This window comes from Mustela nivalis (assembly GCF_964662115.1).
Source record: "Mustela nivalis genome assembly, chromosome: X".
Lineage (NCBI taxonomy): Eukaryota > Metazoa > Chordata > Mammalia > Carnivora > Mustelidae > Mustela > Mustela nivalis.
Genome location: NC_139040.1, coordinates 56,172,198 through 56,190,544, shown reverse-complemented (window position 1 = coordinate 56,190,544; position 18,347 = coordinate 56,172,198). Strand labels below are relative to the sequence as shown.

Sequence of the window (18,347 nt, the reverse complement as noted above, 5' to 3'; positions counted from 1 at the left end):
CTATGTTTCTGTTTTATGCCAGTACCATGCTGTCTTGGTGATAACAGCTTTGTAGTAAAGCTTGAAATCAGGTAACGTGATGCCCCCAGTTTTATTTTTGTTTTTCAACTTTTCCTTATCTATTTGAGGTCTTCTCTGATTCCATACACATTTTAGGATTATTTGCTCCAGCTCTTTGAATAATACTGGTGGAATTTTTATCGGAATGGCATTAAAAGTATAGATTGCTCTAGGCAGTATAGACATTTTAACAATGTTTATTCTTCTGATCCCAGAGCATGGAATGGTCTTCCATCATTTTGTGTCTTCAATTTCTTTCACGAGTGTTCTATAATTCATTGAGTACAGATCCTTTACCTCTTTGGTTAGGTTTATTCCCAGGTATCTTATGGTTCTTGGTGCTATAGTAAATGGAATTGATTCTCTAATTTCCCTTTCTCTATTTTCATTGTTAGTGTATAAGAAAGCCACTGATTTCTGTACATTGAGTTTGTATCCTGCCACGTTACTGAATTGCTGTATGAGTTCTAGTAGTTTGGGGGTGGAGTCTTTTGGGTGTTCCATACAAGCAATCATATCATCTGCGAAGAGAGAGAGTTTCACTTCTTCATTGCCAATGTGGATACCTTTCATTTCTCTTTGTTGTATGATTGCTGTTGGTAGGACTTCTAATACTATGTTGAACAAGAGTGCTGAGAGTGAGCATCCTTGTCGTGTTTCTGATCTCAACAGGAAAGCTGTGAGCTCTTTCCCATTGAGGATGATATTTACTGTGGGTCTTTCATAGATAGATTTTATGAAGTTCAGGAATGTTCCCTCTATCCCTATATTTTTAAGCCTTTTAATCAGGAACGGATGCTGGATTGTGTCAAATTTTTTTTCTGCATTGATTGAGAGGACCATGTGGTTCTCTCTTCTCTTATTGATTTGTTCTATCACATTGATTGATTTGTGAATGTTGACCCACCCTTGCATCCCATGGATAAATCCTACCTGGTCTTGGTGGATAATCATTTTAATGTGCTGTTGGCTCCTATTTGCTATGATCTTGTTAAGAATCTTAGCATCTATATTCATCAGTGATATTGGTCTGAAATTCTCCTTTTTGGTGTGGTCTTTGCCTGGTCTGGGGGTCAGGGTAATGCTGGGTTCATAAAAAGAGACTGGAAGTTTTCCTTTTGCTTCAATTTTTTGAAACAGCTTCAGGAGAATAGGTGTTATTTCTTCTTTGAAAGTTTGGTAGAATTCCCCAGGGAATCCATCAGGTCCTGGGCTCTTGTTTTTTGGGAGGTTTTTGATCACTGCTTCAATCTCTTTACTAGATATCAGTCTACTCACGTTGTCAATTTCTTCCTGGTTCAATATTGGGAGTTTATAGTTTTCCAGGAATGCATCCATTTCATCTAGATTGCTTAGCTTATTGGCATATAACTGTTGATAATAACTTCTGATGATTGTTTCTACTTCCTTGGTGTTCGTTGTGATCTCTCCCTTTTCATTCATAATTTTATGAATTTGGGCTTTCTCTCTTTTCCTTTGGATTAGTGTGGCCAATGGTTTATCAGTCTTATTGATTCTTTCAAAAAATCAGCTTCTAGTTTCATTGATACATTCTACTGTATCTCTGGTTTCTACCTCATTGATCTCTGCTCTAATCTTGATGATTTCCCTTCTTATGTGTGGAGTTGGTTTGATTTGTTGTTGATTCTCCAGTTCTTTAAGGTGTAGAGACAGCTGGTGGTTTCTGGATTTTTCAATTTTTTTGAGGGAGGCTTGGATGGCTATGTATTTCCCCCTTAGGACCGCCTTTGCTGTATCCCATAGGTTTTGGACCGACGTGTCTTCATTCTCATTGTTTTCCATGAATTGTTTAAATTCTTCTTTGATCTCCTGGTTGATCCAAGCATTCTTAAGCAGGGTGGTCTTTAGCTTCCAGGTTCAGTTCCTTCCGAGCTTTTCCTTGTGATTGATCTCTAGTTTCAAAGCATTGTGATCTGAGAATATGCAGGGAATAATCTCAGTCTTTTGGTATTGGGTGAGTCCTGATTTGTGACCCATTAGTGGTTTATTCTTGAGAAGGTTCCATGTGCACTTGAGAAGAATGAGTATTATATTATTTTAAGGTGGAATGTTCTGTATATATCTATGAGGTCCATCTGGTCCAATGTGTCTTTCAATGCTCTTGTTTCTTTATTGATTTTCTGCTTCGATGATCTGTCTGTTTCTGAGAGAGGTGTGTTAAGATCTCCTACTATTAATGTATTCATATCAATATGACTCTTTATCTTGATTAACAGTTTTCTTATGTAATTTACTGCTCCCATATTGAGGGTATAGATATTTACAATTTTTAGATCATCTTGGTGGATAGTCCCTTTAAGAATTATGTAGTGTCCTTCTGTATCTCTGAGTACAGTCTTTAGTTTAAAATCTAATTTCTCTGATATGAGAATCATTACCTCAGCTTTCCTTTGAGGCCCAAAGGCATGAAAGATGCTTCTCCATCCCTTCACTTTCAGTCTGGGTGTATCTTTAGGTTCAAAATGGGTCTCTTGTAGACAACATATGGATGGGTCCTGTCATTTTATCCAATCTGCAACCCTGTGTCGTTTTATGGGTGCATTTAGGTCCTTCACATTGAGACTGATAATTGATAGATACGTTTTTATTGACATCATGTTACCTTTGAAGTCTTTCTTTCTGTAGGTTGTCTCTCTATTTCTGTCCAAGGCCCATCCTCTGTATTTTTCTTCTGTTGGGCATTCGTCCTGCTAGTCATTTTGGTGAGAGATGATTGAACGGATGTAGTTGGATATATCAACCATGGTGCAGTCAAGGTGTACCCTGAAACGCTGCTGATCAATCAGGATTCCCCACCCAAACGAGAGAAAAAAGAAAAGAAAGAGAAAACCAAAAGAGAGAGAGAGAGATAGGGAAAAAAAAAAGGGAAGATAAAAGAGAAGGTTCAGCCCAAATGGGCCCCAAGGTAAGATTTATGAAGTAGACAAACAAAAACAGACAAACAAAAAGACTGATAAAAGTATATGAGAATAGAAAAAAAAAGTATATATATAAGCAAAAAAAGGAAGAATCTCATAAAAAAGTACCCCAAGTATAAGATTTATATACTATCAGGACAAACACAAAAACACAGAAACACTGGTGGAAGAAAAAGATGGGAGAATGGTTATAAATTCTTAGTGTGGGTGAGGAAGGTTATTTTGATTCTTCTGGATATATCTTGATATGTTTGTTATAGGACTCAACTTTTCTAAGATATAGGGGGATTAAAAATTGGTTTACCTATAGGGGTAGCATTGATTGGGGAAAGGGGATTACCTTGAAGTTTAATTCTATATGAATATTAGAAAGTTAAAAATAAAAAAGGAATAAACTAGACTAAACTAAAATTAAAAAAAAATTTAAAAATAGAAATGCAAAAGATAACCCAGGCATATGTATCAAAAAGTTCAGGTTAGAAGGTTATTATGGAATTTGATGTACTGGACATCTCACTGTGATGGCAAATAGGATAAAAAAATTATCTATATAAAAAAAAATGAACCAGAATATTGGAAATGAGTTAAAATAGAAGTTGTGTCTATGAAATAGTGGCGGTTTTTCTCTTATAGTCTCTTTTTTTTCTTTCCTGGTTGGTTTTCTGAGGGAGGGGCCTGCCCGGTGGGTTTTCAGTCAATGATGTTCCCTGAGTTAAGTCCTCCCAGCCCCCCTCAAGGGGGTGGGCTCTGAGGAAACCAGTTTTTTCAGGCTTTTGTTTTCTGGAGGTTTTTATGTTTGTTCACTTTTTTTCCTCTCGCCTTGACCGCTTTTGATGGTTTTTGTAGGTTCAGAGGAAAGCAAACTGCACCCTGACTTCCCTCTGAGAGAGAAGCCTTAGTCTGCTCCCCTGTGGGGACTTCAGAGCCCATCTAAATTCCCCCCTGGCAGTTTGCAGAGGAGTTTTGAGCCAGGGTCCCTGAGGACGTAGGATCTTCTGCTTGTACCCAAAACCATGGCAGCGGTGGCTGTCTGGGCAGCTCCAGACTGCCAGAGAGGTTCCAAGTAGTGATCGCACACTGAGATTTTCCCACTGGCCCGGGCTGGGAGTGCCTGGTCTTTCTGGGTCTAAGAGCACTGGGCTTGTGTGCACCTCTCTCAGGGGAGGGTGTGGGTCGCTCGAGTCACAGGTTCTGGTAGCAGGGCACGGGTCTGAGAGCACCAGGCTGGGCTTTCACACACCTCTCTCAGGGGATGGTGTGGGGCTCTGATAGTATGACACGGGTCTAAGAGCACTGGGCTGGGCCTTCGAGCACCTCTCTCAGGGGAGGGTGAGGGGCTCGCATGTCTCAGGCTCTGTTAGCATGGCTTGTCATTCTGCCATCCGGTGAGGCTCCCAGCCCCTCACAGGAGCCAGAACCCATGCGTTCTCCAGCGCGCTGGCGGCTCAGAGACCAAGACATGGTTTCTCCACCACACTCTCTCTGGCTCAGCGCCCGGGAAGGCTGTACTGTGTCCAGGGACATAGGCCCCTGTCCCTAGCTGCCCTGATTCCCACAATTTCCCTCCTGTGATCCTTTGCTTTTTTTTTAGTGCTTTCAACTAGACTCCAAGTTAATGCTGGTCCCCAGATGCAGGGTGCTCTTGTATTAGAGTTATTACTTTCCAATCAGTCGCCTCTGGTGGCTCCCTCCCCCTTTTGTTTATCTTCTGATATCAGTCCGACATTCCCACTCTGCTTTACCTTTTCACTGGTGTCTTCTGCCCCTGTAGAGATCCAGACGTGTATAATTCTGATCTCAGGCTGATTTCATGGGTAATCAGGTAATCAGCTCACTTTAGGGTACAGGTTGAAACGGTGCCTCCTCCTACTTCCCTGCTATCTTGTCTTCCCCCATCCCCTTACTTTCAATCTCCAAGTGGCTTTAGGTATAAAATGAGTTTTCTGTAGACAGCATATATAAAGGTCTTTTTTTTTTAATCCATTCTGATACCCTGTGTCTTTTGATTGGAGCATTTAATGCATTTATATTCAGAGTGATTATTGGTAGCTATGAATTTAGTGCCATCATGTTATCTGTAAATTGGTGTTTCTGGTGGTGCTCTCCTTTCCTTTCTAGTCTTTGTTTCTTCATATCATCTTTTTCCCTACTCAGAGTGTTCCCTTTAATTTTTCTTGCAGGCCTGGTTTAGTGGTTACAACCTCCTTTTTTTTTTTTTTTTTTTTTTTGGTTTGTTTCTTCGATTGTTTGTTGTTATTGTTTGTTGATTCTGAATGACAGGCTTAGTGTATAAGTATTCTTGGCTGCGTATTTTTCCCATTCAGCACTTTGAATATATCACACCACTGTTTTCTGCCCTATGATGTTTCTGTGGCTAGGTCTGCTGCAAACCTGACTTGTGTTCCCTTGTTTAAGGATTTTTTCCCTATTGCTACTTTCAGGATTCTTTCCTTCTCTGTGTATATTGTGAATGTATAGTATATATACATATGTATACTGAATGTGTATAATGGGAGTTCTTTGTGTTTCTTAAATTTCAGTGTCTATTTCCTATCTCTGATTAGGGAAGTTTTCAGTTATACTTTGCACAAATAAACCTTCTGCCTTTCCTTGTTTCTCTACTTCTTGGACTCCTTTGATATGACTGTTACTACATTTTAAGGAGTCACTGAATTCCCTACATCTACATTCGTGATCCAGTAACTTTTTTTTACCTCTTCTTTTCAGTTTCATTATTTTACATAATTTTATCTTCTGTATTACTGATTCCTCTGGTGTGTCCATTCTTGTCATTATATCCAGTCAGACTGTCATCTTGATTATAGCATTTTTTATTTTGGCTTGACTAGTTTATAGTTCTTTTACCTCTGTTGTAAGGGATTCTCTGGTGTCTTCTGTGCCTTTCTCAAGCCTAGCTAGGATCCATATAATCATTATTTCAAATTGTGGTTCAGGCATCATGCTTATATCTGTATTGATTAAATCCCTGGCCATCATTTCCTCCTGTTCTTTCTTTTAGGGTAAATTCCTCCATAGTGTCATTTATGTCTAGGTCACTGGTTTTTTTTTTTTTTTTTTTCATGTGTTATTGTTAGGAAAGCCTGTTCTGTTGCTGCTCCTGAGAGTAATGGCTATTTTAAGAGGTCCTATACTGTCTTGGACCTAGTGCTTCAGGAGGTGTTTCAAAGTGTGTGCTCTGCTCTTGTGTTTTTGTTGTTCCTTTCCTCAGGGCAGTCCTCTGCAGTTTCTCCTTGCCTGCAGTGAGGGATGTTTAGACCATGTCTACTGTGTGGCAAGGTTTAAATAGGTGCGTTTTGGTCTGCTTGTTAAAAGAAGCTAGATGAAAAAAAAAAAGGTAGATCCCATTTCCCTTAAAACTAAAGCTTTGCTGCACTCTGTGAATTAGTAGACTTGGTACCTGCAAGGGTTTTGTGCTGATCTTCTAGGGGAGGGCCCTGCTGCACTGATTCTCATCCACACTTGCCCTAGTGGAAATGCACTAGGAGCACTAGGGGATGGGGCTTGGTGTAAGCAGCTCTGGCCTCCACTGAGTGGCGCTATGTTGCTCTCTGAAGTCAGTCAGTGCTAATGGGTGAAGGAAGAATGGGTGGGAGGGTCACCCTCCTCTCCTTTCCCTGGAGCAGGGAATTCACACCTGCCACTCTTCAGGAAGTCCTCACTGAAGAGCAGACAATCACCTCTTGTGTCTCACCAGATTCCTTAAGATCCTTGCCTTTACCCTCTCTGGGGATATCTGAGCTATCTCCCTGCTAGGTGTCACAGTACCCCTGTGTTTTATCGCAGGCCTGTAGCTGGGTTACAAAACTCCAAATTTTAGCGACCCACTCGGTGTGGACCTATACTGATCCTCTAGGGGAGGGTTTAGCTGTGTTGTGCCCTGTTCTGGTCTGTCCCAGAAAAGCAGTAGCATGACTGTGCAGTGGTTCAGAGTTTATGTAAAGCACACCAAAAGGCTGGTGCCAAGGTTTGCTGCCCACAGCTGGTATCTTTGTTCCTTTGCTAGTGAGCAGGGCAGCACATTGGTACCGCCAGCTCTTTTGTCCCCAGAGGTGCTGTGACAGCACTCTCAGATGCACTGCAGGAATGGGAACTTTCTCATTATGTGACCCATTGGCTCCTCAGACCATGCTGCCTGCTCCTGGGTCTCAGCCTTCCTTCCCTACTGGAGCATCACTAAACCTACCAAGCATGACCCCAGTGATAGTGCAGACTTCTGATTTGACTTTGAGCTCTGCTGCTTATAAAAACTTAAGTAGTTAACCCCTCTCATTTTCCCAGTCAGTAGTTTTGGGGAAGAGATTTTCTTGTGCATTCCCCTGCTTGTGCTTTCACTCTTCTTTCTCTCCCTCTCTCTTTCTCTCTTGCTTTTCTCTTCATGATCAGGACTCCCTCCACTCTGCCACACCCACAGTTCTTTTCAACTCTCCACAACATCTACCTTCCCAAAGGTGACTGTTTTTCTACCTGTAGATGTGCAGTTTGTGCTGTTCTCAGATTTCTTGGGTGTTCAGAGTGATTTGATATTTATCTAGCTGTGTTCAAGGGATGAGACAAACTTAAGGTCCCCCATTCCTCTACCATTTTTACTCCTTTGCCACATCTTTATCCATTCATCAGTCAGTGGATACATGTGTTACTTCCATATCTTGGCGATTATAAATAATGCTGCTATAAACACAGGGGTGCCTGTATCCCTTTGAATTAGTATTTTTATATTCTTTGGATAAATACCCACTAGTGTAGTTGTTGAATCATAGCATAATTCTATTTTTAACTCTAAGGAACCTCCATACTGTTTTCCAGACTGGCTGCCCCAGTTTGCATTCCCACCCAGTGCAGTAGGGTTGATTTTTCTCTACATCCTCCCCAATACCTTTTGTTTCTTGTGCTGTTGATTTTATCCATTCTGACAGGTTTGAGTTGATACTGCATTGTAGTTTTGATTTGCATTTCCCTGATGACAAGTGATAATGAGCATCTTTTCATGTGTCTTTTGGTTATCAGTATGTCTACTTCAGAGAAATACCTGTTCATGCTTTTTACCCATTTTTAATTACATTTTTTTATTGTTGCTTTCGGGTTTTGAGTTGTATTAAGTTCTTAATATGGTTTAGATACTAACCCTTTTTTGGCAATGTCATTAGCAAATATCCTCTACCATTCAATAGGTTGCCTTTTAGTTTTGTTATTTCCTTCATTGTGTAGGAGCCTTTTGTATTGATTTACTCCCCATAGTTTATTGCTTTTCTTTCCCTTGCCTCAGGGGACCTTTCTAGTAAAGTGTTGGCTATGGCTGATTTCTGAGACATTATTGCCTGTACTCTCTTCTAGGATTTTTAGGGGTTCAAGTCTCACATTTAGGTCTTTAATCCACTCTGACTTTAGTTTTTTGTATGTTATAACAAAGTGTTCCTAGTACCAGTAGTACCACTTTTAAATATGTTACTTTCTGGTTTGCCCAACACCACTGGTTACTTTTTGTTGCTTTGTTGAAGATTGATTAACCATATAGTTGTGGGTTCATTTCTGTGTTTCTATTATGTTCCATTGATCTATATATCTGTTTTTGTGCCATTATCATACCGATTTGAGTACTACAGCTTTGTAACACAATTATCATGCCTCCAGCTTTGTTTGCTTTTTCAAGGTTGCTTTGGTGACTTGGGGTCTTTTGTGATTCCATACAATTTTAGGATTGTTTGTTCTTGTTCTGTGAAAAATGCTGGTGGTATTTTGATAGGGATTACATTAAATGTGTAAATTGCTTTGGGTAGTATAGCCCGTTTTAACAGTATCTCTACTTCCATCCGTAAGCATGAAATGTCTGCTTCTTTGTGTCATCTTCAGTCTCTTTCATAAGCATTCTGTAGTTGTCAGAATACACGTCTTTCACCTCTGTGGTCAAACTTATTCCTAGCTAACTTTTTGTTTTTGGAACATTTGAAAATAGGATTGATTCCTTAATTACTTTCTGTTTATTCACTACTGGTGTCTAGAAATTGCAACAGCTTTCTGTACTTTGATTTTGTGTTCTGCAACTTTTAAATCTTTTATCATTTTGCAGTTTTTTGGTGGGGTCTCTTAGATTTTCTGTATAAAATACAAGGTCAGCTGCAAAGAGTTAAAGTTTAACTTCTTTACCAAATTGTTGTCTTTTATTTCTTTTTGTTGTCTAATTGCTGTGGCTAGGACTTCCAGTGCTATGTTGAATCAATGTGGTGAGAGTGGATATCCTTGTCTTGGTCATGTTAGGGGAAAAGGTTTCAGTTTTTCCCCGTGGATTATCATGTTAATGTGGGTTTTTCTTATATTGCCTTTATTATGTTGATGTTTGTTCCCTCTAAATCTTTGTTGAAAGTTTTTATCATGAATGAATGTTGTACTTTGTCAAAGGCTCTTTCTGTATCTGTTCAGATGAAAATATGTTTCTTACCCTTTCTCTCATTGATGTGATGTAACCTGTTGATTGATTTGTGAAAAATAAACCACCCTTGCAACACAGATATAAATCCCAGTTGATTGTGATGAATGATTTTTAATGTATTGTTGAATTAGATTTCTTAGCATTTTGTTGATGTTTTTTGCATCTGTGGTCATCAGAGATAATGGCCTATCATTTTCCCTGTTAGGGTTGTCTTTATCTGGTTTTGGTATCAGGGTAATGCTGGCCTCGTAGAATGAATTTGGAAGTTTTCCTCCCTTTTCTACTTTTTGGAACAGTTTGAGAAGAGTAGGTAGGAACTCTTCTTTTTTTCTTTTTTTTGTTCTATACACATTTGTTTTCTATAATATCTCCTAAAGTATTTAACATATTACATTTATTTTTTTATTTTATTTTACTTCTCAGTGTTCCAAGATTCATTGTTTATACAGCACACCCAGTGCTCCATGCAATATGTGCCCTCCTTAATACCCACCATCCATCCTCCCAATCCCTCCCTTCCAAAAGCCTCAGTTTGTTTCTTAGAGTCCACAGACTCTCATGCTTCATCTCCCCCTCCTTTAAATGTTTGGTAGAATGCCCTTGTAAAGCCATCTGGTCTTGGAATTTTGTTGGTTTGGGATTTTTTGATTACTGATTCAGTTTTTTAAATGGTGATCAGTCTGTTCAAATGTTCTATTTCTTCCTGTTTCAATTTTGATAGTTTATACTTTTCTAGAAATTTATCCATGTCCTCTAGGTTGACCAATTTGTCAGCATATTGATTTCTTAATATTCTCTTATAATTGTATTTCTTTGATGTTGGTTTTATTTCTCTTCTCTCATTTATAATTTTATTTACTGGAGTTCTTTCCCATTTTTTTCTTAATGAGTATGGCTAGATTTTACCAATTTTATCCTTTTTTTTTTTTTTTTCAAAGAACCACCTCATTCAAAGAAACCAGGTTTCATTGACCCTTTGTATTGTTTGCTTTTTTTAGTTTATATATCATTTGTTTCTGCTCTGATCTTTATCATGTCCTCCTTTCTGCTGGTTTGAGGTATTGTTTGTTTCTCTTTTCCTGCTTCTTAGGTGTAAAGTTACATTGTTTATTTGAGATTTTTATTGCTTCTTGATGTAAGCCTGTGTTGCTATAAACTTCCTTCTTAGAACTTCTTTTTGCTATGTCCCAAAAGTTTTGAATCATTGTGCTTTTGTTTTAATGTGTTTCCATGTTCTTTCTTATAACTTTTTTTAATTTCCTGATCGACACATTCATTCTTTAGGAGCATGTTATTTAACCTCCATGTATTTGTGGACTTCGCAGATTTTTTTTTCTTGTGGGTGACTTCTAGTTTCATAGTGTTGTGGTCAGAAGAGATATGTGGTATGCTTCAATTTTTTTCAGTTTGTTAAAGCTTTTTTGTGATCTCATATATTATTTTTTTTTAAGATTTTTATTTTATTTATTTGACAGACAGAGATCACAAGTAGTCAGAGACGCAGGCAGAGAGAGAGGAAGAAGCAGGCTTCCCGCTGAGCAGAGAGCCTGATGCGGGTCTCGATCCCAGGACCCTGAGATCATGACCTGAGCTGAAGGCAGCGGCTTAATCCACTGAGCCACCCAGGCGCCCCTCATATATTATTTATTCTGGGAAATAGTCCATGTGCACTTGAAAAGAATGTGTATTCTGCTCTTTTAGGATGAAATCTTCTGAATATATTGGTTCAGTCTATCTGGTCCTGTGTGTTATTCAAAGCCATTGTTCCCTTGTTGATTTTCTTTTTAGATGATCTGTGCATTGCTCTTAAGTGGGATGTTCAAGTCCACTACTATAATTAGATTATTTTCCTTTAGTTCCTTTATGTTTGTTATTAACTGTTTCATGTATTTGGGTGCTCCTGTGTTGGGTACATAAATATTTAGAGTTGTTCTATCTTCTTGTTGAAATATCCCCTTAATGGTTGTATAGTACCCTTCTTTGACTCTTCTTACAGTCTTTGCTTTAAAGTATGTTTTGTCAAATATAAGTATTGTTATTCCAGCTTTCTTTTGACATCCATTTGCATGTTAGATGTTTCTCTGTCCCCTCACCTTCGATGTGTAGGTGTCTTTAGGTCCAAAATGAGTCTCTTTTAGGCAGTAAGCTGGGTCTTATATATTTTTTAATCCATTCTGATACCCCATGTCTTTTGATTGGAGCTTTTATTCCATGAACATTCAGGCTAATTGTTGATAAATATGTACTTATTGCCAGTATACTCTCTATTTTATGGTTATTTCTGATTCCTCTGATTTTTCTTTCTCTCTTCCATGGTTTGCTGGTTTTCTTTAGTGATATATTTGGATTTCTTTGTATTTTCTGCATATCTATTATAGGTTTTCTAATATGGTATTACCATCAACTTTGTATATAGCATCTTCTGCATGTAGCTCTATATTATTTAATGGTTTGGACCAGTTTATTCTTCTCTTCTCTCTGTGTTAAGGATATGGTTTCATATTTTATATCTTTTTATTTTGTGGGTTCCTTGTCTAATTTTTAGAGAAATACTCGTTTTTGCTGCTTTTATGTTTCCTACCTATTTTCTGTCACTTTTAGTCTTTCCTTTCCACTCAGAGTCCCCTTTAATAGTTCTTGCGGGTCTGGTTTAGTTATCATGAACTCCTTTACTTTTTGTTTGTCTGGGAAACTTTATCTCTCCTTGTAGTCTGAGTTAAAGCCTTGTTGAATAGAACATTACTGGCTGCAGATTTTTCCCATTCAAAACTTTGAATATATCATGCCCGTCTCTTTTTGCTTGCAGAGTTTATGCAAATAAATCCCTTGATAGCCTGATGGTGTTTCCTTTGTATGTAACTGTCTACTTTTGTCTTGCTGCTTTTAATTTTTTATCCTTTATCACTGTATTTTGCCATTTAATTATAATATGTCTTGGTGTAAATCTGCTTTGTTGACTTTGTTGTGGTTTTTCTTTGCCTACTGGATCTCTTTCCTTGCCCAATTAGGGAAATATTCATCTGTTATCTCTGAAAGAAATTTTCTGTGCCCCTTTTTTTTCCTCTTCTACTTCTGGGACTCCTATAATGTGAATATCATTACATCCATGTTGTCACTGAGTTCTCTGAGTCTATCCTTGTTTGTATATATATTTTTTTCATTTTTTCAGGTTGATTACTTTCCATCACTCTGTCTTCTGGGTCATTAATTCATTTCTCTCCTCCCGGCATGGTGTTTATTCCATCAAATGTGTTTCTCATTTTGTTTATTGAGCTCTGTATCTCTGTTCTGTTATTCCTTATCTCTGTCTTAAGAGTCTTCTTTATGCCTTCCACTATTTTTTTTTTAATTCCAGTTAGTGTCCTTTTTATCTTTAATTTAAATTCTCTATCATGCATGTTACTTAGATCCATTTCACTTAGATCTCTGGTCATGGTCTTGTCCTGTTCTTTAATTTAGGACAAATTCCTCTGTCTTTTCATTTTTCTGTTTCTGTGTTAAGAAAGTCAGCTATGTCTCCTGTTCTGGAGGATAGTGGCCTTATGAATAAGACATCTGAGTGTTCCCTGTTCCCTAGTGCCTGGAGCTTCCAGGAGCGTCTCTAATATGTGCTGTGTGTGCTCTATTATTGTGTCATGGCCACTTTATTCTTTAGGGCAATTGCTTGCAGAGGTTTTCTTTGCCTGTTGTTGGCAGTGTTTTATCCTTGGCCTAAATGTGGCAAGTTTTAACTAGGCGTGCTCCAGTCTGCTTTTGCTACCACCTACAGAACCAAGACCCTGCAGATCTCCCTGGTTGGGACACATGTTTGGATAGGGGTTTGGGCACGGAAGGGCCCTCTGTACTGGGACTGAGGCAGGTGTAACTAGGAGGGACACTTCCCCCAGAGCATGGGGGGCATGACCTTGTGTAACCAATTTAGGTAGTGTGGAGGCTGTGCTGGTTCCTGCAGATGGCTCTTTTTTTATGCTGAAGGGCTGGGAAGGTAATTGATGCCTGCCAGTTCCTTTGTTCCTGGAGGTGTCTCTCTGTGAATGCTGCCTCTCTGTGACATGCTCTGAGATGAGCAAATAACCACTGCAGTTTTCTTCCAGGTGCTCTTCAGATCACTGTTTCCACACTAAATGTCCACAGGCTGTTTGCTCTGCCTTCTCTCTAAGAGCAGTGGTTCTAGGCTCTCCCCAAGCCCTGCCCACTGACCTTTAAACCCAGCTGGTTGCAGGCACTTCTGAAATTTGTCCCCTCACACTTTCTAAGCCACTTGCTATGGAGATTTTTTTTTCCCCTGTGCTCCTGTTTCTCTGTCACCCTTCTCCAAGATTGTACCTCCCTGTCCACCATAGTGGCCATCTATTTCTCTCCCAAACCTAAGTCTCCATACCTTTTTCTTTCTTTAATATGGCCTCCTTTCTGCCTTTAGTTGTAGAGTTTGTTCTGCCAGTCTTCATGTCAATTTCTGTGACTTAGGATGATTTAATAGTTACCTAGTTTCATTTATGGGACAGGATGAGCCTAGTGTCCTCCTACTCTGCCACCATCTTCCCCTTTCTCTGTTCTAGAATGGTTTGCAGGTTTTAGACTCTGATAATCCACAGTTCACTGTATTCCCACAAGTATATATCCTGTCAGTTTTCTAAATACCTGTCAATTAAAGAATATTTTTGTGGAGATGAAACATGTTACAGCATAACAATGGAGCCAAATCATTGCTAGCCCATGCTTTTTCTTCACACATGTGTATTCTAGAACCCTTTACCCACTTGTCATGGCTAATGTATTATATGAAAATCATTCTAAGTTCACCTGTAAAGGAGAGAAATATGCCAGTACTATTCATCCTTATCATATATTATTCAAAATTGATTATACAGAATACTTTTGGTATTTATCATTTCCACATTTCACATGCAATCCCAAAGGTCCAAGACATGGAAAACAGTAGTGGTTATGAGCACAGATTTAAGTGTAAGACTTGGAACAGAATCCTAGATCCAACATTTGCTAGTTCTCTTACTTGGGACAAATTATCTAATACCAGGACACCTAGATGGCTCAGTGAGTTAAGCCTCTCTCTATATAGATAATCCTAAAGAATTAAACAGAACAAAACAAAAAAAACCTTAGAACTGGGGCACCTGTGTGGCTCAGTGGGTTAAAGCCTCTGCCTTTGGCTCAGATCATGATACCAGGGTCCTGGGATCCAGCACTGCATTGGCTCTCTGCTCAGCAGGTAGCCTGCTTCTTCCTTTCTCTCTGCCTGTCTCTCTGCCTACTTGTGATCTCTGTCTGTCAAATAAAGAAATAAAACCTTTTAAAAAAATTATCTAATACCATAAGCCTGTCTTCTGATCCACAAAGAAGGGAACAATAGTGTTTTTCTCACATAGTTGTAAGGATTAAATGAGATGCTGCATGTAAAGCACCAAGTACCATGTCAGTCACATGCTAAATTCTCAGTGAGTGTTAGAAAATATCATTTGCCCAGAGAAATTAGCCATTTTTCTGATAAACAAGTCTTTCCATTGAGCACGCTTTGGGAGCACACCATTTAGCTAGAGAGCTTAGCCATAGCTACCACTTACCACCATACAGAATATGTTGGTTATACTAGACAGAGAACTTGGTAGTTTATAGTCATTCATATACATTATTAACAAAAATTGCGTTATTTTAGGATAGCAAATTCCTAAAGACATGGACCTCTTCGAAATCTGATGAAAGAAGAATAAAATCTCTCACATTCTCCCAGGATTAATATCCCTCTCAAGCAGATTTTGCCAAATCTGGTTCTCCATCTATTTTGTAAATTTCACAAGCCAAGAATGATTTCTACATGGTTTAAATGGTCGGGGAAAAAAAAGTATTTTGTGACAAGAAAACATTATATGAAAGTCAAATCTTAGTGTCTATAAATAAAGTTTTATTGGAATACAGCTGCACTCCTTCATTTATTGTCCGTGGTTGCCTTCATACTACAATGGCAAAGTTGAGCACTTGCAAAGGAGACCTTATGGTTTACAAAGTCACAATATTTACTCTCTGGCCTACTGCAGAAAAAGATTGCTGGTATTTCTTTTAGAAGGATGAGGTGTACCATAAATATATGACTCATCCTCCCTTTATAATATTTGCCAGCTGTTCTATGGGTCAGGAGACTAAATAGCCAAGCTCCAAACATCTGAAGGGGCAAAACCAAATTTTCTAGTCTTTTTTAGCCAGGGAAACAGAAACTCATCAGGCTCTCAGTCAGCATCTTTGGTGTTTGCTATACCTGAGGAAAAGAGAGGAACAAGTGGTTGATTGACTCTTAACACTTGGTTTCAGCTCAGTATCTGATTGGATTAAGATGATAAGCACCTTACCCTTCCTAAAGAGGAAAGGGTCTACTTTCTCATAGAAGATACCATTTGGAGCTTCTATGGTTCTTTTATACACAGTGTCCACCATGCAAACAAACAAAATATTAGTTATGCAAAGAGGCAGAAGGATGACTGACAGGCAGAAAGATGTGACTGACAAACAAGAAAATAACAGTAGACCTACCGGTGCTCTAAATATTGAAGTTTGTAGAAGAGGATTTTAAATTAACTGATTAATATGTTAAATGGAAAATATGAACAAGTAAAGATAAAAAATGGATAATTTCGCAGAAATTGAGATCTACTTAAAAAATCAAGTGGATATTCTAGAAGTGAAAAACATAGTACCTGAAATTAAGGACTCATTGGCTAAATTTAACAGCAGACTATATACAAAAGAGAACAGAATTAATGAACTTAAATACAAGTAAATAGAACGTAGCCAAAGTGAAGCACAGGAAGAAAAAAGAATGAAAATAACAAGAGTGTGAGAAGGTAAATTGCAGTGACTAGTCTCAATTACTTAGAAGCTCAATTCTGAATATCATCTCAATTTTATACAAAGAAACAAATAGAATTTATAACAATACTAACTTCACTCAGAAATTTATTAGTGATCTGTCCCATTTTTATATCTAAGTTGCTCAGAATATAAATGAGATAATTTTGTGAACTAAATTATCAGTGAGTAGATATCACATGATGGCTATTTAAGAAAATTTATTGTTATTTTATGACTTTAAACATCTTTATCCTTTCCTGTTTGTTGTAACACCAGCTTTTAAGTTTTTATTTAAATTCCAGTTAGTTAAATACAGTGTAATACTAATTTCAGGCTTACAGTATAGTGACTCAGCACTTCTGTACAAAAACCCAATGCTCATCATAATAACACCAGCTTTTTAAAATCTAAAAAACTAAGTATGAAAGCCACTTTTTAATGAAAGATTAAAAATATGATAAAGTACAAAGAAAAGCATTCTAATGGGTTAAGATTGAGATTCAAGAAGAGTTATTACTGTTAACCCTTTGGGAGGAGAGAGCTCTTGATCAGCTCAAGGGGTGAAGAAATTTCTAAGAGGAAAGATGTAATCCTTAGTTACTCAAAATAGCAGGAGATGAATCTTTTTTAAAAGGCAGAAAACAAATGACCTAGGCTAAGTGGTTCTAAACTAGAGAGATCCATGTTACAGTTACTGAAGTTGTTTGTTTTCTAAAATTCACTTTACTCAAGGATTATAAATTAGAATCTTCAGAGGTGAAGCCTCTAAGCAGATGGATTGTAGGCAAAGGTCCACAGGTAGTTCTCTGTGCATATTCCTCTAGTTAATAATGTCTGACATAAGCTGTGGATAATTTAAAATTCTGAGGCCTTTCAATAAATTTTGAAAGGTAGGTCAATGGAACGTTTCAATTTGGGTGAGCTGAAGTTATGACTAGACTTTGGACAAGAATATATATTAAGGAAATAAGTAGAAGTGTTAGAGAACTTAGTCAACTGATTGGCATTGTTAAGCAAATTAGGCACATTCAGACTTATGTAAAATATTTGTTATACACTTACTGCAATACGTTTGATAAAGAAGATGTTTCCTAGGATGCTTTTCACTTGTACTGAGGAAACACTTCCACCAGGTGGCAGTAAAGATACATTTGAGAAAGAAGCCGAATGAGTTTCTTAAACTTTTTGTGTGTGATGGATCTCTTCTCAGAATAATGCTTTTAAGTCGATAAAACAAAATATATGATATGTGTTTCTTTAAATGTATTAAACAACAGTGCCTAAAAGATGTAATAAAATCCATAGTTTTGAAGTAGTGGTAAGTATAAATATTGCAAAGTATTTGCAACTGCAGCATGATATGAAAATATTTGTGATATCTGTTAGTGACAAAATCTGAGGTCCTCCTAATACTATTGTGTGTTTGTTGCCTACATTCATTACTGAAGAAAATATTCATTTTCAGTCCGAAGTTAATGAAAATGAAGACAAATTTCCTACACTTAAATTCATAGATCATATGAATTCTGTCCCTAGACCCCCCAAAGGATCCCATATTAAGAATTTCTATCCTAAAAAAAGTTTCTCTCCTATGGAGAACTATATGAGTGTATGGATAGTGATTACTTATGATCTGGGTTTTTAAAGATATATTTGGTAGTGAAGTTACGTATAGGTATATGACACTTTATGAAATAGAGAGTTTCTGAAGAGATAGACATAAAATAAATTATTGTATGTAAATCTGTTTTTCCCCTTTGTTTTCATAAAATTGGAAATTAAATTCCTCTCTGGGAAAAAGATATTTCCCAAATATAACTAAATTATTTTAAATCAGATTTTGAAAAAAAAACATTTCTGAAAAAATATTTTTAATCTTACATCACAAAGTAAATATAAAAATAGCTATTTCTTGCCTACTTACCACGCACAGGGTATTATATGCAGCACTTTGTATTATTATATTGAATACTAAAATAATCGTATGACATTGTTACTACTCTAACCCCCATTTTATAAGAGTCAGGGTGGTTGTTTTGGGA

General features: G+C 37.7%; 1 protein-coding gene across 6 annotated transcripts in view; it reads left to right on the top strand.

The window, feature by feature from the left end:
* Window positions 1–18,347, top strand: part of APOOL (apolipoprotein O like) — a 144,262-nt gene that overhangs the window by 123,442 nt on the left and 2,473 nt on the right. The window contains exon 9 of one of the 6 annotated variants that reach the window (XM_082715988.1): window positions 15,119–15,377. The exons of the other annotated variants lie outside the window; for them this stretch is intronic. Coding sequence (XP_082572114.1) covers window positions 15,119–15,123 — 5 coding nt within the window. The 3' untranslated portion in view covers window positions 15,124–15,377. Of the gene's footprint in view, window positions 1–15,118; window positions 15,378–18,347 lie in introns of those variants that run through there. 6 annotated transcript variants of the gene reach the window in all.